Genomic DNA, 24545 nt, shown 5'->3' with positions numbered 1-24545 from the left:
CACGAGGAAGGGAAGGGACTGACACGAGGAAGGGAAGGGACTGACGCAAGGATGGGAAGGGACTGACGCGAGGATGGGAAGGGACTGACGAGGAAGGGAAGGGACTGACACGAGGAAGGGAAGGGACTTATACGAGGAAGAGAGGGGGCTGACACTAGGAAAAAAGGGAACTGACGCGAGGAAGGGAAGGAATTGATACCAGGAAAGGAGGGGGTTGACACGAGGAAGGGAAGGGGCTGACGCAAGGAAGGGAAGGGACTGACGCGAGGAAGGGAAGGGACTGACGCAAGGAAGGGAAGGGGAGTTACAAAACAGTGAGACGGAAGGTCTTAAGTTATATGGATAAAACGAAGAAGAAAGACACAAGGTAAAATTATGTAAAAATGAGAAATACATAAGAAAAATTAGTTATCGATAAACAAAAACAGATTAAAATTAGTTAGAATACATAAGTATAATTAAAATTGGCAATGATTAGCAATGAGCTTTGTTTCCAGTGAGGGGATCTTGATTCAGGGAATTGGAGCCATCTTTCCATTCCTTGGATCCAATTTAATTTCTTCCCATTCCCGAGGTGCCATATGACCCCTGTGAGTTTAGCGCTTCTCTCCTGATAATCATAACACATGATAATTATAATGAATTTCGTGATAGCAAAGATAACTAACTTCAAGTTAGGTAACGTCATCATAATAACTAACAAAAGATAACATGGATAGCAAAGTTGAAGATAATTAGTTAAAGGTATTAAATAACTGAGCTCTCAATAACATAGATAAACTAATAACTTCAAGATAACACCGACGATAAAGATAAAGCAGATATGCTAATAACTTTAAGATAACATAGATAATTTAGTATCTTCTAGATAATGAAGATAACTAACTTTTTAACATAGATTAAGCAATAACATGAAAATAACAGAGATAAGAATCTTCTTGAAAAAAAATAACTTGAAAATAAGAATAGTGAAGGTGGAGACACACCTGGGGAAGATCCTCCTCTTGTTATCAAGGTAGGTATGTACAGCCTTCTGGAGTACTGCCAGGTTACTGAGAGACGACTCCATCTCTCTGAGAGCCACAGCATCACCCACAACATCCAACAAGTGATTGGATGCTACAGCCTCTTCCACCACACCGACCCATTTCTCATCCACCTGCTGCTGAATTATCTAGTGTTAGTTACGCAGTACATTGTAATTTGTTTTTTTAACGCACTGGTCGTATCCCATAGAGTAAGGATGCCCCCTTCATCTCCAGTGGAAACATATTTACCATCATTCCTCAATAAAAATTCTCCCTTGAAAACTGTAACATCACTACTCATCCTTCAGACTGCAAGGCGCTGTACTTCCCACCATCAGGATTCAAACATCACCACCTATCCTTCACAGTGCAGGCACTGTACTTCCCATCTTCGTAATTGTACAATCATCATTCATCCGTCAGAGTGCAGGCACTGAGCTTCTCACCTTCAGAACTGTAAAAATTCCAGCCCATCCTTTAGCGTGCAGTCACTGTACTTCTCACAATCAAAAGTGTAAAATCATCGAAGAATGGATACTCTTAGTAACCCCGCACCTCCCCCTGATTTCCAGACTACGGATTCATTTACACCACACAATGCCCTCAGACATGACATCTCCACTGCCTCCAGCCTTCTCACTGTTGCTTCACAACCATACAAGAGCGTTGGTATAACTATGTTCTCATACATTTCCGTCTTTCCTTCCATGGACAATGTTCCCTGTCTCCACAGACTCCTCAGTGTACCACTCACGTTTTTTCCATCATCAGTTCTATGATTCACTTGGTCTTTCATAGACACATCTACTGACATGTCCACTCCCAAATATCAGAATACATTCACTTCCTCCACACTTCCTCTTTCCAATCTGATATCCAGTCTTTCATTACTTATTATATTTTCAAATAGGTACTTATTGTTCTTCTCGTTAAATTATTCATAAGTTGCTTCTATTATTAATACAACCTGGAGATAAGTTATCTTCAAGAGAAATCCTCTGATGCTGGTGAAGTCTTCTTGATGTTAACAATTTTAGTTGCCTCAACTTTCCTTAGAACGAACCAGAATCACCTCTCGTTCCTTTAGTTAGCGACTCCGTGCACAAACTCTTCCTGATTTCTTGGTTTTAAAAGCTCTCGTTTCTTGAGTACTGACATGCTACCAGAAACTTGTTCAGAGGGCCAACGCCCCCACTGCCCAGTCTTTGACCGGACCTCCCGGTGGATCAGGGCCTGATCAATCAGCTTGTTACTGCTGGCCGCATAATCCAACGTACCACAGCCCGGCTGGTCAGGTACTAACTTTAGGAACCTGTCCAGCTCCTTCTTGAAGGCAGCCACAGCCACAGTTCTATTGGTAATTTCCCTTATGTATGGTGGGAGGCAGTTGACATTCTTGGGCCCCTGACACTTACTGGGTTTTCTCTTAGTGTAATTATGGCGCCTCTGCTTTCATTGGGGTATGTTGCCCCGTAAATCTAATTTTTTTCTTCGTAGGAACAGATTTCTGTGCATACTTATGGAACCAGTCCCTCTAGGATTTTCAAGGTATAAATTATTATGAGTCTCTTTCCTGCGTTCCAGGGAGTAAATATCAAGAGGTGCTTCACTGATCTTACACATGCAGTGAAGGTTCTCCGTACATTCTCGAGGTCTGCAATTTCACCTGTCTTGAATGAAGATGTTAATGTACAGCAGTATTCCAGCCTAGAAAGAATAAGTGGCCTGAAGAGGATGTCACTGGCTTGGAATGCCTTGTTTTAAAAGTTTTCCTTATCCATCCTATCATTGTCCTTGCAGATGTGAGAGTGACACTGTTGTGATCCTTGAAGGTGAGATCCTCTGACCTTTACACTCCCAAGTCCTTCACACTATTTTCTCGTTCTGCTGTGTGGCTAGAGTTTGTAGCATACACCACTCTAGTTATTTCCTCCAGTTTTCCGTAACGGAGTAACTGAAATTTGCCCTCACTAAACATCATATTGATAAATACGACACTTGTGCAACACTTGGGTATCATCACATTGTTTTCCGTGACCTATTGGAAAACGTGGTTTACATTCTCTTACAGATTTTCCGTGTCCTCAATGGACACGGAAAACACGGTGCTATGGTTTACATATCTGTTTATGTCTGACATGAGGATAAGGAACAGGACGGCAGCGACTCTGCACAACCTCTCTTGACTTTTTTTAAGAGCGCAATTTTACTCAGCAACCAACAGCGGTTATTCCAGACCATCCTAGGATGTTCGGAAACATTTACTATTAATACATATATAGCAGAGTAGGTTCACACCCTGGCAGCTATATAATACTATAATATTGTTTGAACAAAGGCGACAAGTATCTGGAAGTTTACTCATTATTTTCTCCCTAGCTGTGATACCTAGCTGTGATATAGAGGTGATCGGTTTCAAGAATTTTTCTACCCTCGCAGTTCGGTCTGAAGACAGACTTTTATGTGGATTACTTGTTCACCCAGGCTATTGCTGTTGGCAGCAACAGCCTGGGTGAACAGATAGGCTGGCGGAAGTAGAACAACTTGGTTGGCGGAAGCAGTGATCCAGTTTCCATTTGATAACTTCAATAATACGACTTACAAATAAACCACTTGCCATGGGTTCAAACCCCACTCCTTCCGTGTTTTTTTCTACCTGCTGATCGTAGGTTTAAGACACAAATATCGGCACTGTTCTCTTACTGTGTGCATCACACCACAGTTATTTACTAGACTTATTTTACGCTTCATCATATGTTTTACTGCAGTTCGTTGTTAGAACATAAGAACATAAGAAAGAAGGAACACTGCAACTGGCCTACTGACCCATGCGGTGCAGGTCCATGTCCCCTCCCCCCGGATTATCCCAATGACCCACCCAGTCTGGTCCTCCACTCAAGGATGGAGCACGGCACCAGACCCAGCAGCACAAGTTAGTCAGGTCCAACTCACACCCACCCACACCCACTCATACATTTATCTAACCTATTTTTAAAACTACACCCCCCCCAGTACCAACAATACCACCAGTCCGATAACATTCTTCTTTGCAAATATACAGGGTCTAAAGTCAGCAACAAACAACAAAATACCTTTCATCCGTGGACTGCTTGCAGAGGCAAAGGCAATGTTCGCGGCTTTCACTGAGACCCACATAAAGGATCACTTGGACAATGAAATATGGATCCCAGGTTACAACCTATACAGATGTGACAGAGTGAACAGGCAAAAGGGGGGGGGGTTGGCCTGTACATTGCAGAGTCACTTGTTTGCACAGAACTGCTTAATGCCTCAAATGACGTAGTGGAAGTTTTAGCAGTAAAGGTCGAGAACCAAAACCTAGTCATTGTGGTAGTCTACAAGCCTCCGGATGCAACATCCCAGCAATTCCAGGAACAGCTGTTAAAAATTGACCACTGTCTGGAAAATCTTCCAGCTCCTGCACCCAACATCTTGCTCCTGGGGGATTTCAACTTAAGGCACCTAAAATGGAGGAATATAGCAAATAATATTGTTGCAGTAATAACACCAGGAGGCAGCTCTGATGAAAACTCACACTCACACGAGCTTTTAAATCTCTGCACAAAATTCAATTTAAACCAGCAAATAATAGAGCCTACTAGACTGGAGAATACACTAGACCTTATATTCACTAACAATGATGATCTGATAAGAAATGTCACCATATCAAAAACAATATACTCAGATCACAACATAATTGAGGTTCAGACATGTATGCGAGGAGCCCCAGACCGACAAAATGAGACTAGTCACGAGGGAGCATTCACCAAATTCAACTTCAATAACAAAAACATAAAGTGGGACCAAGTAAACCAAGTCCTAACCGATATAAGCTGGGAAGATATACTAAGCAACACAGACCCAAACTTATGCCTAGAACAGATTAACTCGGTGGCACTCGATGTATGCACAAGGCTTATTCCTCTAAGAAAAAGGAGGAGTAGATGTAAAATAGAAAGAGACAGGCTCTCCCTTTACAGGCGACGGAAAAGAATAACAGAGCGGCTAAAAGAGGTCAATATATCTGAAATGCGCAGGGAGACACTGGTCAGAGAAATAGCAAGCATCGAACTTAAGCTAAAAGAATCCTTTAGGAGTCAGGAATCGCGGGAAGAACTAAAAGCTATAAATGAAATCGAAAGAAACCCAAAGTATTTCTTCTCCTATGCCAAATCAAAATCGAGAACAACGCCCAGTATTGGGCCCCTACTTAAACAAGATGGGTCCTACACAGATGACAGCAAGGAAATGAGTGAGCTACTCAAGTCCCAATATGACTCAGTTTTTTGCAAGCCGCTAACCAGACTGAGAGTCGAAGATCAAAATGAATTTTTTATGAGAGAGCCACAAAATTTGATTAACACAAGCCTATCCGATGTTATCCTGACGCCAAATGACTTCGAACAGGCGATAAATGACATGCCCATGCACTCTGCCCCAGGGCCAGACTCATGGAACTCTGTGTTCATCAAGAACTGCAAGAAGCCCCTATCACGAGCCTTTTCCATCCTATGGAGAGGGAGCATGGACACGGGGGTCGTCCCTCAGTTACTAAAAACAACAGACATAGCCCCACTCCACAAAGGGGGCAGTAAAGCAACAGCAAAGAACTACAGACCAATAGCACTAACATCCCATATCATAAAAATCTTTGAAAGGGTCCTAAGAAGCAAGATCACCACCCATCTAGAAACCCATCAGTTACACAACCCAGGGCAACATGGGTTTAGAACAGGTCGCTCCTGTCTGTCTCAGCTACTGGATCACTACGACAAGGTCCTAAATGCACTAGAAGACAAAAAGAATGCAGATGTAATATATACAGACTTTGCAAAAGCCTTCGACAAGTGTGACCATGGCGTAATAGCGCACAAAATGCGCGCTAAAGGAATAACAGGAAAAGTCGGTCGATGGATCTATAATTTCCTCACTAACAGAACACAGAGAGTAGTCGTCAACAGAGTAAAGTCCGAGGCAGCTACGGTGAAAAGCTCTGTTCCACAAGGCACAGTACTAGCTCCCATCTTGTTCCTCATCCTCATATCCGACATAGACAAGGATGTCAGCCACAGCACCGTGTCTTCCTTTGCAGATGACACCCGAATCTGCATGACAGTGTCTTCCATTGCAGACACTGCAAGGCTCCAGGCGGACATCAACCAAATCTTTCAGTGGGCTGCAGAAAACAATATGAAGTTCAACGATGAGAAATTTCAATTACTCAGATATGGTAAACATGAGGAAATTAAATCTTCATCAGAGTACAAAACAAATTCTGGCCACGAAATAGAGCGAAACACCAACGTCAAAGACCTGGGAGTGATTATGTCGGAGGATCTCACCTTCAAGGACCATAACATTGTATCAATCGCATCTGCTAGAAAAATGACAGGATGGATAATGAGAACCTTCAAAACTAGGGAGGCCAAGCCCATGATGACACTCTTCAGGTCACTTGTTCTATCTAGGCTGGAATATTGCTGCACTCTAACAGCACCTTTCAAGGCAGGTGAAATTGCCGACCTAGAAAATGTACAGAGAACTTTCACGGCGCGCATAACGGAGATAAAACACCTCAATTACTGGGAGCGCTTGAGGTTTCTAAACCTGCATTCCCTGGAACGCAGGAGGGAGAGATACATGATTATATACACCTGGAAAATCCTAGAGGGACTAGTACCGAACTTGCACACGAAAATCACTCACTACGAAAGCAAAAGACTTGGCAGACGATGCACCATCCCCCCAATGAAAAGCAGGGGTGTCACTAGCACGTTAAGAGACCATACAATAAGTGTCAGGGGCCCCAGACTGTTCAACTGCCTCCCAGCACACATAAGGGGGATTACCAACAGACCCCTGGCAGTCTTCAAGCTGGCACTGGACAAGCACCTAAAGTCAGTTCCTGATCAGCCGGGCTGTGGCTCGTACGTTGGTTTGCGTGCAGCCAGCAGCAACAGCCTGGTTGATCAGGCGCTGATCCACCAGGAGGCCTGGTCACAGACCGGGCCGCGGGGGCGTTGACCCCCGAAACTCTCTCCAGGTAAACTCCAGGTAAACAACGTTTTAGCCTGAATAACTGTACTCGGGAGTTTGTTCCACTCATCCACAACTCTATTACCAAACCAGTGCTTTCCTATATCCTTCCTGAATCTGAATTTTTCCAACTTGAAACCATTGCTGCAAGTCCTGTCTAGGCTGGAAATTTTCAGCACACTATTTACATCCCCTTTATTTATTCCTGTTTTCCGTTTATACACCTCGATCATATCCCCCCTAATTCTACGCCTTTCGAGAGTGTGCAGATTCAGGGCCCTCAGTCTATCCTCATAGGGAAGATTTCTGATACATGGGATCATCCTTGTCATCCTCCTTTGTACGTTTTCCAGAGCATTTATATCCATTCTGTAATACGGTGACCAGAACTGAGCAGCATAGTCTAAATGAGGCCTAAACGAGGATAAATAGAGTTGAAGAACAACCTGAGGACTTCTATTATTTATACTTCTAGATATGAAGCCAAGAATTCTGTTAGCTTTATTGCGAATACTAATGCACTGTTGTCTTGGTTTTAGATTACTGCTAACCAGAACTCCTAAATCCTTTTTGCAATCGGTAGTATTAAGATCTACATTATTTAGTTTATATGTGGCATGGTTATTTACCTGTCCAACATTTAGAACTTTGCATTTGTCAACATTAAACTGCATCTGCCACTTCTCCGACCATTGCGTCAGTCTATTCAAATCATCCTGGAGTGCTCTAATGTCCTCATTAGAATGAATTGGACGGCCTATTTTGGTGTCATCAGCAAATTTGCTTATGTCGCTATTTATTCCCTCATCTATGTCGTTTATGTAAATTGTGAACAACAACGGGCCCAACACTGACCCCTGAGGAACACCGCTTGTGGCGTGCCCCCATTCTGATTTCTCCCCATTTATGCAAACTCTCTGCTGTCTATTTGTCAGCCATGCCTCTATACAGGAAAAAAATTCTCCTCCTATTCCGTGTGTAGTGTGTAGTGTAGATCTTGGACAACACACTCAAGTATCTTCCACTTATATATTTTCAGGTACCTCATTCTTATTCACTTATAGTGAAAAGACTTTCCTGGTTCTATATTGTCTCTAAGTAATCTCAGTTCTTTTTCCAGCTATTACATCACTCCCGCCTTGAACGATGTCGTCATTATTAAACAACAGTTACATCGACAATGGTGTTTGAATAGTGTCGTTAGTGGCATTGTTTCACCTTTTATGAATGTTCCATTATCTACACTCTCATATTATAGCTTTAGCAATATTAACCTTCTTGCTCACATTATTTTTACCCAAGACTTTTATAAGTTGCTTTAGCTGTATGACACAGTCCTCCTGTACTGTTTCCAGTACTTCTTTTGAGCTCTTCATCCTTTTCATGCTAAAACAGTTGGAATCTGACACCAATGAATATCGTGTTACTTTTCATTCCCCATTGGAAGACTTAATGCTTTCTGTTTGCAGTTTTTCTGAGCCTTCTAACGATGCGACTTTCATGCCTATTTTCGTATCGTGCGGAAAATAACGTTCAAAGCATCGGATAGTGTTGTAGTTTATGTGTTCAGGATGAGAAACAATCAAGGCACCAAGGATGTCACTCTGCTTACTGCTAGGTGAGTAGAAGCAGTAGGTGTCAGCAAATTTACCACAAGGATTCACACGGTGAGGGTCCGGATTCGATTCCCGGCGAAAGGGTGGAAACATCGGACGTGTTTCCTTACACCGGTTGTCTATGTTCACTCATCAGTAAAATGGGTACCTGGGTGTTAGTGGACTGGTGTGGGTCGCATCCTGGGACAAAACTGATATAATTTGCCCGAAATGCTCGGCATAACAAGTAGGATGTCATTGATCTCAGCTAGGCCTATATACCTTGTACATGTACTTGTAGTATATAAGATAAGAGATAAGATTTCGTTCGGATTTTTAAGCCCGGAGGGTTAGCCACCCAGGATAACCCAAGAAAGTCAGTGCGTCATCGAGGACTGTCTAACTTATTTCCATTGTGGTCCTTAATCTTGTCCCCCAGGATGCGACCCACACCAGTCGACTAACACCCAGGTACCTATTTGCTGCTAGGTGAACAGGACAACAGGTGTAAGGAAACGTGTCGAATGTTTCCACCCGCCGGGAATCGAACCCGGGCCCTCCGTGTGTGAAGCGTTATTCATTTATCCATCCTTAAATAAGTTATATTTCTAGTGTTTGACTTGTAAACAAGTTTTGAGATTTGTTTTAATTATGTTATTTCGATGTAGATTCGAGGTAGATTTTTCTTTTTCCTTCAACTCACAAACATGTTGCTGGTATAGAACAACACCACAAAAAAGTTACAACTCAACAATATGAAGTTGAAGTGACAGAATGGAGCCTTATATAGTGCCAGGAGGTGAGACGTAGGTAGCTTGGGAGGGCAGGTCCCTCTCAAACCCAGCCGTTCTCACTAGTAGAGGTTGTCGAAGTTGATGGTCTGTACCAAGATACCCTTGTGTTGCAGTGTCTGACAGAATGAACATTAAAATGGTATAAAATACCGACAGATTGTTAGGTAAGACACATATGCAACAGTTAGGTATCTTTATTTCGAAACGTTTCGCCTACACAGTAGGCTTCTTCAGTCGAGTAGAGAAAAGTTGATAGAAGCAGAAGATACTTGAAGACGATGTAATCAGTCCATCACCCTTAAAGTTTTGAGGTGGTCAGTCCCTCAGTCTGGAGAAGAGCATTGTTCCGTTGTCTGAAACAATATGAAGTTGAAGTGACAGAATGGAGCCTTATATAGTGCCAGGAGGTGAGACGTAGGTTGCTTTGGGAGGGCAGGTCCCTCTCAAACCCAGCCGTTCTCACTAGTAGAGGTTGTCGAAGTTGATGGTCTGTACCAAGATACCCTTGTGTTGCAGTGTCTGACAGAATGAACATTAAAATGGTATAAAATACCGACAGATTGTTAGGTAAGACACATATGCAACAGTTAGGTATCTTTATTTCGAAACGTTTCGCCTACACAGTAGGCTTCTTCAGTCGAGTAGAGAAAAGTTGATAGAAGCAGAAGATACTTGAAGACGATGTAATCAGTCCATCACCCTTAAAGTTTTGAGGTGGTCAGTCCCTCAGTCTGGAGAAGAGCATTGTTCCGTTGTCTGAAACAATATGAAGTTGAAGTGACAGAATGGAGCCTTATATAGTGCCAGGAGGTGAGACGTAGGTTGCTTGGGAGGGCAGGTCCCTCTCAAACCCAGCCGTTCTCACTAGTAGAGGTTGTCGAAGTTGATGGTCTGTACCAAGATACCCTTGTGTTGCAGTGTCTGACAGAATGAACATTAAAATGGTATAAAATACCGACAGATTGTTAGGTAAGACACATATGCAACAGTTAGGTATCTTTATTTCGAAACGTTTCGCCTACACAGTAGGCTTCTTCAGTCGAGTAGAGAAAAGTTGATAGAAGCAGAAGATACTTGAAGACGATGTAATCAGTCCATCACCCTTAAAGTTTTGAGGTGGTCAGTCCCTCAGTCTGGAGAAGAGCATTGTTCCGTTGTCTGAAACAATATGAAGTTGAAGTGACAGAATGGAGCCTTATATAGTGCCAGGAGGTGAGACGTAGGTTGCTTTGGGAGGGCAGGTCCCTCTCAAACCCAGCCGTTCTCACTAGTAGAGGTTGTCGAAGTTGATGGTCTGTACCTACGTCTCACCTCCTGGCACTATATAAGGCTCCATTCTGTCACTTCAACTTCATATTGTTTCAGACAACGGAACAATGCTCTTCTCCAGACTGAGGGACTGACCACCTCAAAACTTTAAGGGTGATGGACTGATTACATCGTCTTCAAGTATCTTCTGCTTCTATCAACTTTTCTCTACTCGACTGAAGAAGCCTACTGTGTAGGCGAAACGTTTCGAAATAAAGATACCTAACTGTTGCATATGTGTCTTACCTAACAATCTGTCGGTATTTTATACCATTTTAATGTTCATTCTGTAAGACACTGCAACACAAGGGTATCTTGGTACAGACACTCTTGTACGACACCTTAATACTTCTATCAAACTTATGTTCCTCAGTGTCTCATTTATAAGCGGGGATTTTAAGTCAAACGCACCTTAAATAGCGTAGGTTCATAGCCTTAAATAGAGTAGGCTAATAATGGTTTAATTTTGAGTCAATGCACCTTAAATACTTTAGCTTACGTTGATATTCTTATAAGTTTAAGTCAAGCATACCTTAAATAGTTTATAATATCGTCTTCAAGTATCTTCTGCTTCTATCACCTTTTCTCTACTCGACTGAAGAAGCCTACTGTGTAGGCGAAACGTTTCGAAATAAAGATACCTAACTGTTGCATATGTGTCTTACCTTACAACTCACACTCTTGTACGACACCTTAATACTTCTATCAAACTTATGTTCCTCAGTGTCTCATTTATAAGCGGGGATTTTAAGTCAAACGCACCTTAAATAGCGTAGGTTCATAGCCTTAAATAGAGTAGGCTAATAATGGTTTAATTTTGAGTCAATGCACCTTAAATACTTTAGCTTACGTTGATATTCTTATAAGTTTAAGTCAAGCATACCTTAAATAGTTTATAATGATCAGGAAGCTGAAGCGGCAGATCAGGTGTAGAGAAGACAGGTGTCAGCTCCACCCATACCGTCTGTATCTGGAAATTTAAAACCTTTCTTAGGTACTTGTTGTGCAAGGTAAAGGCAAAGAATATTACTATGAAAAATTAGACACATGTGCAATATCTGAGTATCTTTATTGTAGATGTTTCTCCATCCAGTGGCTTTATCAATAAAATTCAAGGTAATCAATATAAAATCAAGGTAATCAGTCCCCCAGCCTTGACTGAGGGACTGCTCCATTTTTTGTACATAGTTGATCTATCAACAATAAAGAAACCCAGATGTTCAATGTGTGTCTATTTTTTCATCTTGTCGGTATTGTATACCGTTCATGTACAACATTACTATTTATACACATTTAAGGAAGGAGCAAGGCATCAGACCTAGTAGCACAAGCTAGTCAGGTCCAACTCACACCCACCCACACCCACTCATGTATTTATCCAACCTACTTCTAAAACTACACAAGGTCTTAGCCTCTATAACTGTACTCAGGAGTTTGTTCCACTCATCCACAACTCTATTACCAAACCAGTGCTTTCTTATATCCTTCTTGAATCTGAGTTTTTCCAATTTAAAATCATTGCTGCGAGTCCTGTCTATGTTAGATATTTTTAGCATGCTATTTACATCCCCTTTAATTAATTCCTGTTTTCCATTTATACACCTCAATCATATCCCACTAATTCTACGCCTTAATAAACATTATGAAGCTAAATGTTTCTTAACATCCCTGTGACGCAACTAAGTTACTAAAGTGCAGATGTACCCTCGTGTACCTTCGTGTACCCTCGTGTACCTTCGTGTACCCTCGTGTACCCTCGTGTACCCTCGTGTACCTTCGTGTACCCTCGTGTACCTTCGTGTACCCTCGTGTACCCTCGTGTACCTTCGTGTACCCTCGTGTACCCTCGTGTACGATCGTGAACCTTCGTGTACCCTCGTGTACCCTCGTGTACCTTCGTGTACCCTCGTGCACCCTTGTGTACCCTCGTGTACCATCGTGTACCTTCGTGTACCCTCGTGAACCTTCGTGTACCCTCGTGTACCCTCGTGTACCCTCGTGTACCTTCGTGTACCCTCGTGTACCCTCGCGTACCCTCGTGTACCCTCGTGTACCTTCGTGTACCCTCGTGTACCCTCGTGTACCTTCGTGTACCCTCGTGTACCCTCGTGTACCCTCGTGTACCCTCGTGTATCTTCGTGTACCCTGGTGTACCCTGGTGTACCCTGGTGTACCCTGGTGTGCCATCGTGTACCTTCGTGTACCCTCGTGTACCCTCGTGTACCCTCGTGTACCCTCGCGTACCCTCGTGTATCTTCGTGTACCCTCGTGTACCTACGTGTACCTTCGTGTACCCTCGTGTACCCTAGTGTACCCTCGTGTACCCTCGTGTACCCTCGTGTACCCTCGTGTACCCTGGTGTGCCATCGTGTACCTTCGTGTACCCTCGTGTACCCTCGTGTACCCTCGTGTACCCTCGCGTACCCTCGTGTATCTTCGTGTACCCTTGTGTGCCTTCGTGTACCTTCGTGTACCCTCGTGTACCCTCGTGTACCCTCGTGTACCCTCGCGTACCCTCGCGTACCCTCGTGTATCTTCGTGTACCTTCGTGTACCTTCGTGTACCCTCGTGTACCCTCGTGTACCCTCGTTTACCCTCGTGTACCTTCGTGCACCCTCGTGTACCTTCGTGTACCTTCGTGTACCCTCGTGTACCCTCGTGTACCCTCGTGTACCCTCTTGTACCCTCGCGTACCCTCGTGTACCCTCGTGTACCCACGTGTTCCCTCGTGTACCCTCGTGTACCTTCGTGTACCCTCGTGTACCCTCGTGTACCTTCGTGTACCTTCGTGTACCCTCGTGTACCCTCGCGTACCCTCGTGTACCTTCGTGTACCCTCGTGTACCCACGTGTACCCTCGTGTACCTTCGTGTACCTTCGTGTACCCTCGTGTACCCTCGTGTACCCTCGTGTACCCTCGTGTACCCTCGCGTACCCTCGTGTACCCTCGTGTACCCTCGCGTACCCTCGTGTACCTTCGTGTACCCTCGTGTACCATCGTGTACCCTCGTGTACCTTCGTGTACCCTCGTGTACCCTCGTGTACCCTCGTGTACCCACGTGTACCCTCGTGTACCCTCGTGTACCCTCGTGTACCCTCGTGTACCCTCGTGTACCTTCATGTACCCTCGTGTACCCTCGTGTACCCTCGTGTACCCTCGTGTACCTTCGTGTACCTTCATGTACCCTCGTGTACCCTCGTGTACCTTCATGTACCCTCGTTTACCCTCGTGTACCCTTGTGTACCCTCGTGTACCCTCGTGTACCTTCGTGTACCCTCGTGTACCCTCGTGTACCTTCATGTACCCTCGTGTACCCTCGTGTACCCTCGTGTACCCTCGTGTACCCGCGTGTACCCTCGTGTACATTCGTGTACCCTCGTGGACCCTCCCCTACCCTCGTGTACCCTCGTGTACCTTCGTGTACCCTCGTGTACCCTGGTGTACCCTCGTTTGCCCTCGTGTATCTTCGTGTACCCTGGTGTACACTGGTGTACCCTGGTGTGCCATCGTGTACCTTCGTGTACCCTCGTGAACCCTCGTGTACCCTCGTGTACCCTCGCGTACCTTCGTGTATCTTCGTGCACCCTCGTGTACCTACGTGTACCTTCGTGCACCCTCGTATACCTACGTGTACCTTCGTGTACCTTCGTGTACCCTCGTGTACCCTCGTGTACCCTCGTGTACCCTCGTGTACCCTCGCGTACCCTCGCGTACCCTCATGTACCCTCGTGTACCCTCGTGTACCTTCGTGTACCTTCATGTACCCTCGTGTACCCTCGTGTACCTTCATGTACCCTCGTGTACCATCGTGTACCCTCGTGTACCCTCGTGTACCCTCGTGTACCTTCGTGTAAATTCATGTACCCTCGTGTACCTTCATGTACCCTCGTGTACCCTCGTGTACCCTCGTGTACCTTCGTGTACCTTCATGTACCCACGTGTACCCTCGTGTACCCTCGTGTACTTTCGTGTACCCTCGTGTACCTTCGTGTACCTTCATGTACCCTCGTGTACCCTCGTGTACCTTCATGTACCCTCGTGTACCTTCGTGTACCCTTGTGTACCCTCGTGTACCATCGTGTACCATCGTGTACCTTCGTGTACTTTCGTGTACCTTCGTGTACCCTCGCGTACCCTCGTGTACCTTCGTGTACCCTCGTGCACCCTCGTGTACCCTCGTGTACCATCGTGTACCTTTGTGTACCCTCGTGTACCTTCGTGTACCCTCGTGTACCCTCGTGTACCCTCGTACCCTCGTGTACCTTCGTGTACCCTCGTGTACCCTCGTACCCTCGTACCTTCGTGTACCCTCGTGTACCCTCGTGTACCATCGTGTACCGTTGTGTACCCTCGTGTACCCTCGTCGTGTGTATCTTCCTCGTGTACCCTCGTGTACCCTCGTGTACCTTCGTGTACCCTCGTGTACCCTCGCGTACCCTCGTGTACCCTCGTGTACCTTCGTGTACCCTCGTGTACCCTCGTGTACCTTCGTGTACCCTCGTGTACCCTCGTGTACCCTCGCGTACCTTCGTGTATCTTCGTGCACCCTCGTGTACCTACGTGTACCTTCGTGTACCTTCGTGTACCCTCGTGTACCCTCGTGTACCCTCGTGTACCTTCGTGTACCCTCGTGTACCCTCGTGTATCTTCGTGTACCCTCGTGTACCCTCGTGTACCTTCGTGTACCTTCATGTACCCTCGTGTACCCTCGTGTACCTTCATGTACCCTCGTGTACCATCGTGTACCCTCGTGTACCCTCGTGTACCCTCGTGTACCTTCGTGTACCTTCATGTACCCTCGTGTACCCTCGTGTACCTTCATGTACCCTCGTGTACCCTCGTGTACCCTCGTGTACCTTCGTGTACCTTCATGTACCCACGTGTACCCTCGTGTACCCCCGTGTACCCTCGTGTACTTTCGTGTACCCTCGTGTACCTTCGTGTACCTTCATGTACCCTCGTGTACCCTCGTGTACCTTCATGTACCCTCGTGTACCTTCGTGTACCCTCGTGCACCCTTGTGTACCCTCGTGTACCATCGTGTACCTTCGTGTACCCTCGTGTACCTTCGTGTACCCTCGTGCACCCTCGTGTACCCTCGTGTACCATCGTGTACCTTTGTGTACCCTCGTGTACCTTCGTGTACCCTCGTGTACCCTCGTGTACCCTCGTGTACCTTCGTGTACCCTCGTGTACCCTCGCGTACCCTCGTGTACCCTCGTGTACCTTCGTGTACCCTCGTGTACCTTCGTGTACCCTCGTGTACCTTCGTGTACCCTCGTGTACCCTCGTGTATCTTCGTGTACCCTGGTGTACCCTGGTGTACCCTGGTGTGTCATCGTGTACCTTCGTGTACCCTCGTGTACCCTCGTGTACCCTCGTGTACCCTCGTGTACCCTCGTGTACCCTCGCGTACCCTCGTGTATCTTCGTTTACCCTCGTGTACCTACGTGTACCTTCGTGTACCCTCGTATACCCTAGTGTACCCTCGTGTACCATCGTGTACCCTCGTGTACCCTCGTGTACCCTGGTGTGCCATCGTGTACCTTCGTGTACCCTCGTGTACCCTCGTGTACCCTCGCGTACCCTCGTGTATCTTCGTGTACCCTTGTGTGCCTTCGTGTACCTTCGTGTACCCTCGTGTACCCTCGTGTACCCTCGCGTACCCTCGTGTACCCTCGTGTACCCTCGTGTACCCTCGTGTACCCTCGTGTACCCTCGTGTACCTTCGTGTACCCTCGTGTACCCTCGTGTACCCTCGTGTACCCTCTTGTACCCTCTTGTACCCTCGTGTACCTTCGTGTACCCTCGTGTACCCTCGTGTACCCTCGTGTACCCTCGTGTACCTTCGTGTACCCTCGTGTACCCTCGTGTACCTTCGTGTACCCTCGTGTACCCTCGTGTACCCTCGTGTACCCTCGCGTACCCTCGTGTACCCTCGTGTACCCTCGTGTACCCTCGTGTACCTTCTTGCACCCTCGTGTACCTTCGTGTACCCTCGTGTACCCTCGTGTACCCTCGTGTACCCTCTTGTACCCTCGCGTACCCTCGTGTACCTTCGTGTACCCTCGTGTACCCTCGTGTACCTTCGTGTACCCTCGTGTACCCTCGTGTACCTTCGTGTACCTTCGTGTACCCTCGCGTACCCTCGTGTACCCTCGTGTACCCTCGTGTACCCTCGTGTACCCACGTGTACCCTCGTGTACCTTCGTGTACCTTCGTGTACCCTCGAGTACCCTCGTGTACCCTCGTGTACCCTCGTGTACCCTCGTGTACCCTCGTGTACCTTCGTGTACCCTCGTGTACCCTCGTGTACCCTCGTGTACCTTCATGTACCCTCGTGTACCCTCGTGTACCCTCGTGTACCCTCGTGTACCCTCGTGTACTTTCGTGTACCCTCGTGTACCCTCGTGTACCTTCGTGTACCTTCGTGTACCTTCGTGTACCCTCGTGTACCCTCGCGTACCCTCGTGTACCTTCGTGTACCCTCGTGTACCCTCGTGTACCCACGTGTACCCTCGTGTACCTTCGTGTACCCTCGTGTACCCTCGTGTACCCTCGTGTACCTTCGTGTACCCTCGTGTACCCTCGTGTACCCTCGTGTACCCACGTGTACCCTCGTGTACCCTCGTGTACCTTCGTGTACCCTCGTGTACCCTCGTGTACCCTCGTGTACCCTCGTGTACCCTCGTGTACCTTCATGTACCCTCGTGTACCCTCGTGTACCCTCGTGTACCCTCGTGTACCCTCGTGTACCCTCGTGTACCTTCATGTACCCTCGTGTACCCTCGTGTACCCTCGTGTACCCTCGTGTACCCTCGTGTACCTTCGTGTACCTTCATGTACCCTCGTGTACCCTCGTGTACCTTCATGTACCCTCGTTTACCCTCGTGTACCCTTGTGTACCCTCGTGTACCCTCGTGTACCTTCGTGTACCCTCGTGTACCCTCGTGTACCTTCATGTACCCTCGTGTACCCTCGTGTACCCTCGTGTACCCTCGTGTACCCGCGTGTACCCTCGTGTACCTTCGTGTACCCTCGTGTACCCTCGCGTACCCTCGTGTACCTTCGTGTAGCTTCATGTACCCTCGTGTACCCTCGTGTACCTTCATGTACCCTCGTGTACCCTCGTGTACCCTCGTGTACCCTCGTGTATCCTCGTGTACCTTCGTGTACCCTCGTGTACCCTCGTGTACCCTCGTGTACCCTCGTGTACCCTCGTGTACCCTCGTGTACCTTCATGTACCCTCGTGTACCCTCGTGTACCCTCGTGTACCCTCGTGTACCCTCGTGTACCTTCATGTACCCTCGTGTACCCTCGTGTACCCTCGTGTACCCTCGTGTACCCTCGTGTACCCTCGTGTACCTTCATGTACCCTCGTGTACCCTCGTGTACCCTCGTGTACCTTCATGTACCCTCGTGTACCCTCGTGTACCCTCGTGTACCCTCGTGTACCCTCGTGTACCCTCGTGTACCCTCGTGTACCCTCGTGTACCCTCGTGTACCCTCGTGTACCTATATATATCTTAGCTATGACTGTAAAGTCTTTATGAAAGAGAAAATTAATTTTGAATTTGATGTCAACCTACATACCTATGTCAACCTACATACCTATGTCAACCTACATACCTATGTCAACCTACATACCTATGTCAACCTACATACCTATGTCAACCTACATACCTATGTCAACCTACATACCTATGTCAACCTACATACCTATGTCAACCTACATACCTATGTCAACCTACATACCTATGTCAACCTACATACCTATGCCAACCTACATACCTATGTCAACCTACATACCTATGTCAACCTACATACCTATGTCAACCTACATACCTGTCAACCTACATACCTATGCCAACCTACATACCTATGTCAACCTACATACCTATGTCAACCTACATACCTATGTCAACCTACATACCTATGTCAACCTACATACCTATGCCAACCTACATACCTATGTCAACCTACATACCTATGTCAACCTACATACCTATGTCAACCTACATACCTATGTCAACCTACGTACCTATGTCAACCTACATACCTATGCCAACCTACATACCTATGTCAACCTACATACCTATGTCAACCTACATACCTATGTCAACCTACATACTTATGTCAACCTACATACCTATGTCAACCTACATACCTATGTCAACCTACATACCTATGTCAACCTACATACCTATGTCAACCTACATACCTATGTCAACCTACATATCTATGTCAACCTACATACCTATGTCAACCTACATACCTATGTCAACCTACATACCTATGTCAACCTACATACCTATGTCAACCTACATACCTATGTCAACCTACATACCTATGTCAACCTACATACCTATGTCAACCTACATACTTTTGTCAACCTACATACCTATGTCAACCTTCATACTTATGTCAACCTACATACCTATGTCAACCTACATACCTATGTCAACCTACATACCTATGTCAACCTACATACCTATGTCAACCTACATACCTATGTCAACCTACATACCTATGTCAACCTACATACCTATGTCAACCTACATACCTATGTCAACCTACATACCTATGTCAACCTACATACTTATGTCAACCTACATACCTATGTCAACCTACATACTTATGTCAATCTACATACCTATGTCAACCTACATACTTATGTCAACCTACATACCTATGTCAACCTACATACAGAGAATTGTTCATATATAGACAATTTAAACAGATAACAATAATAATTAGATGTACTTAGGTCGCTGCGTTATCCAGGAAAGGTATCCCTGTATAATAATAATAATAATAATAATAATAATAATAATAATAATAATAATAATAATAATAATAATAATAATAATAATAATAATAATTATTATTATTATTATTTCTACGAGTACATGATACAACTTATACAGCCCCGAGCTATGCAGAACAGGTCGGGTGACTTCGGTTACTCTTGTCCCCCAGGATGCGACCCACACCAGCTGACTGACACCCAGGTACCTACCTGTTCCTAGGTGAACAGGGACAGGAGGTGTAAGGATATACACCCAATGTTTCCACTCGTGCCGGGGATCGAACCACGGACACACAATGTGTGAACTGAGTGCGCTGCCAACCGAGCTACTCCAGTCACCTGTGCCTCAGTGCGTTCCTTATTAATAGTACAGAGTGAAGTATAAGTTTGAAATGCAGTTACTCATTCTTGTCTTGGTTTTAGATTTCTGCTAACCAGAGATCCTAAATCTTTTTTTGTTAGATAAAATGACTCAAGTGCAAGTAATGAGACAACTTTTCGCTCTCCAGGAGTTTTATCATGACTAAGTAAGTAAGTAAGTAAGTTTATTCAGGTATACACAAATACAGTTACATAGAATTATCATACATAGCAGCATATGTGTAGAGAACCTGGGATAACCCAAAAAAGTCAGACAGAGTGACTTATTTCCATTGGGGTCCTTTTACCTTATTATAATATAAAAGTTATAATATTTTCTTATTATTCTACAATGAAGATAACATCTTATTATCATACTAAAAAGACTATCTACTACACGAGGGTCATTAAGACTATCTACAATACGAGGGTCATTACTAGAAATAAGGTAAAATTTACACTTATGTTAGCTAAAAAAATAGAAAATCATTCCCCTCCCTTTCTGTAGCTACATTCATCAGACACCTTTTAGCACTCTTCTTGAACTGGTTCATGCTATGACTGGCTTTGACATGTGCAGGCAGTCTGTTCCATTCCTTTATTGCTGTACAATAAAAGGTGTTTGAAGCCTGGCCACTGACTGTGGGTACTACAAAGTTGTGCTCTCTCCCCCTAGTACTATGATTGCTCTGGTTCCCAACCTTGACAAAATTGACAGCAAGATATTCTGGACACTGTTCGTGAGCAATTTTATAAACATGATTTAGCTTCAGTTGTTTTACTCTGTCTTCAACATTCAGCATATCCAACTGCTGTAATTCATTCTGGCCTACATGTTCTCTTGGTCCCAGCCCCAGGATGAATCTTACGATTTTGTTCTGGGTGATTTGCAGTCTATCTTTCAGTTTTTTTTGTCAAGGCAGAGTACCATGAAGAGCAAGCGTAATCCATATGGCAATGTATAAGGGCTAGACATAGGGTCCTGCGAGCCTCAGTAGATAGACACTGTGCTTGTCTATACAGGAACTTCAGTCTGGCATTCGCTTTCTTTACTATACTGTTCCCTATCAATTCTCCTGACATGCATGGGTCAAAGGGGATTCCCAGATATTTTACTGATGAAACCAAAGTGATGGGCTCCCCATTACACTGAACATTAAAATCATTTACCCTTCTCAGTTTATGTTTCGTGCCAAAGAGAATGGCTTCAGTTTTCCCGAGGTGTAATGATAGTTTGTTGTCTACTAACCATTTGCTGCAGGACTCCAGTTCCAGTGTTAAAACATTAGCAATATCTTGTGGGTCTTTACCTGACACTAACAGAGCACTGGCATCTGCATACAGTAGGAGTTTGCACTTGACACTGATAGGCATGTCATTGACATAACATAAGAATAATAAGGGACCCAGAATACTACCTTGGGGAACTCCACATGTTATCGGCAGGGGTTCTGATTCCGTTTTGTTGATTTTGACTATTTGTCTCCTGTTGCTAAGGTAGGACTTAAACCCGTCTACAGAACCTATACTGATAGCTTGAAGTTTCTTACATAATATATTGTGGTTGACAGTATCGAAGATCTTTTTGCAGGTCTAAGGTTACCATACCTATGAGGTTCCCTTTTGACATTTCAGTTCTCAGGTAATCCATCAGATTAATAAGGGAGGTGTCGGTTGAGTAAGATGTTCTAAAGCCCGATTGATAGCTATGGAGAATGTTGTTGTCATTAAGGTACTTAACTACTTGAGAGTACACCGCCCTCTCTAGAATTTTAGATATTATACTGAGTATACTAACAGGCCTACAGTTGCTTACATCAGACCTACTATTTTTCTTGTAGATAGGAGTAACTCTGGCCTCCTTGAACCCCTCCGGTACGGTATTAATGGTGATTTATTATGTGAGCAATAGGGATTGACAGTTCAGAAGCACCATCTTTTAGGAACTTAGACGGGATGTTATCCGGGCCATTGCTCTTAGTTGGGTTTAACCTGCTTAGTTCTTTTTGAATAAAGTCATGAGATACACTTACTAGTTGACAACTGTTTGGGGTTACCTCTTTATTGGTATAGTATGTTTGAAACTTATCAGAGTCTGTGTTAAAGGTATTTGATGCAGCTGGTAGTTTACTTACTAGTGTTGATGCAACAGATGTGTAGTAGAAATTAAAGCAATTTGTCACCTTAGATGTTTCGTGGCATACCTCATTATCGATAGTGAGTACTATGTTAGACCTATCTACTGGCTTATGGCTATACCCCAACTGTTTTAGTTGTTGCCAGAGCTTTCTGGGGTTATGCTTATACTCTTCAGTTTTTGAGCAATAGTGCTTTGCCTTTGCTCCTTTTATAAGTCTCTGTACTCTGTTCCTCACCCTTTGGAATTCATTTAGTGCTGCAATATCCTGTTTGTTTGCTTTAAATCTTTTTAGCAGCTGGTCTCTGAATTTCATATTATCTAATATCTCAGTATTCATCCAGGGTTCAGTTCTTCGTTTAATCCTAACCTCTTTAACTGGTGCAATATTATCAAGGATGGTAGTGAACATTGTTTTGAATTTTTCCCAGGCATCGTTTACGTCCGTGCAACTTGTTATCTCTGTCCAGTCACAATTGTGTAGCCTATTTACCAGTGTTTCTTTACTGTAGTTTCTAGTTGACCTCATTTTTATTGTCCTGTGTAGGCCTATCCTATCCCTAGTGATTTTCCTAGTGCAGTAAATGATGAAATGATCACTAAGACCTGTGGTAATGACGCCTGACTAACTAATGTTCTCAGAGCGGTTACAAAGTATGTGGTCAATTAGGGTGGCTGAGAACTGTGTGATCCGGGTTGGTGTATTAATTAGTTGAGTGTAACTATTTAATTCTAGAATTTGCTTATACCTTTTGCATAGCACGTTATTTTGCTGCTGAAAACAGATATTGAAGTCTCCCAGTATTATTGTCTCGCAATTGTTTTCAAGTCCGGACAATACTCTGGAAAAGTCTTCTAAGAACTGGTCCTGGGTGGGAGGGCGGTAACTAGTTCCTACTAAGATGGGTTTGGTCTTGGGAAGCAGCACTTCAAACCATAGAATCTCCAGTTTATTGTTATTTAAATCAGGTCTTGGGTTGTAAGCTAAGTCATTTCTAATGTAGGCACATACTCCACCACCCTTTCTGTTCCTATCTAAGCGTTTTATATTGTAACCATCTATTTTGACCTCGTCGTCAGTCACCGTATCGTCCAACCAGGATTCAGAGATGGTTATAACTGCCGCCCTAATTTTGTTAGCTAGAATCCTAATCTCTGCCAATTTAGGAAGAAGTGATCTTGCGTTGACATGAATAAAGTGAAGGCCTGTTTTCATAAAACAATTATAATCATCAGTATATGGCAATGGGTCATTTGTATTAAAATTAAGTAAATCAATGTCAACACTGCTAAAGGGTAACTGTGCCAAAGTGCATTTGTTACACACAAAATGAATTCTGGCACCGTTACTATAATTGTACATACATCCATCATGCACCCACCCCTTACACATTTTACATAAGGTGCCTTTTCTGTTTTTCATGCGTACTTTAGTACAGTGTATGCACCTGTTTGGTAGTGTTTGAGATAATAATGGCTGTATTGTCTCCCATTGACCTATGTATGCATTACATATGGAGTTAAGGTTATCATTCCTAGCTACTAGACCGTCATTATCGCCGTCATTTATCTGTCTGTTTTGCTTCTGCACAACAGTTTGAGGTCCTGGATTAATTTGGATATCACCACTTAAGAGCACTACAATAAGAGCTGTGTGCCACTGTTTTTGTTTGGGTATGCGGTGTTGGCATACCTTGCGGCGATAGTGACATTTACTTTTCTGGTAGGATGGCAACTGTTGGGCTTTTACTGTCCAGGGCGCTGTTACTCCATTCACCTTTTCCAGCCCTCATGACTGATTTCTTTCTTCATAGAATTGAAGAAGAAAGATAAATATAATTATGGCAGCCTGTACCCACCTAATGCCTGCCATTTTCACTCTTCGCTCTTTTACTCATATACAATAATATTTATTTCTCTTTTCCAGTCACCTAGTACACTTAGTATCTGCTTTAGCAATCACCACTGAATTACTAGTAAATTTTCTTCTTCAAAACCCTCTTCACTGCTCACTTTTCCCTTAACTTCACAAAACCCTTACAGTTAACCCCTTATTACACACTCCTCTTCCCGCCTCACTTCATAGTCCTGCTTCACCTATTAACTTCTAACTCCTTTCCATTCTGGTTGACCAGAAAGGTTTAATCAATGGTTTTATCCTACCAAATCCCCCTCAATTCCATTTATCGGGGGTTGTGTCGTGTTGTTGTCTGCCTGACCTGTTCTGCTGACTCAGCCATTTTTAAAACACTGAGGGGAGTAACGCCACCTACAACCTGACTTTCCTTGAGTTTATAGATATATTTGGCGTTTTCTGCTATGATTCTCTCACTGTACACTGGTCAGCTGAATATAGGTCAGCTACTAAAACATTAACCTTGACTATTTAACTATTCACTTCTTTCCCACGACTGTCACTGAGGGATAACCGTTCTATAACCTTGGAGTTTTGTACT

At 44.6% G+C, this 24545-nt stretch overlaps 1 protein-coding gene across 1 annotated transcript in view; it reads right to left on the bottom strand.

Annotated features, from left to right (window-relative positions):
- LOC128700457 (dynein axonemal heavy chain 12-like) overlaps nt 1-24545 on the bottom strand; it is a gene marked incomplete at its 5' end in the record, with an annotated part of 447977 nt that overhangs the window by 342593 nt on the left and 80839 nt on the right. Inside the window, 2 exons of the mRNA XM_070079936.1 lie at nt 987-1162; nt 11666-11752. Of these exons, the coding sequence (XP_069936037.1) occupies nt 987-1162; nt 11666-11752 (263 nt within the window). The remainder of the gene's footprint in view (nt 1-986; nt 1163-11665; nt 11753-24545) is intronic.

This window comes from Cherax quadricarinatus, unplaced genomic scaffold (assembly GCF_038502225.1).
Source record: "Cherax quadricarinatus isolate ZL_2023a unplaced genomic scaffold, ASM3850222v1 Contig49, whole genome shotgun sequence".
Classification (NCBI taxonomy): domain Eukaryota; kingdom Metazoa; phylum Arthropoda; class Malacostraca; order Decapoda; family Parastacidae; genus Cherax; species Cherax quadricarinatus.
The sequence above is the reverse complement of the archived record's forward strand: the minus strand, read 5'-3'. Positions and strand labels throughout refer to the sequence as shown.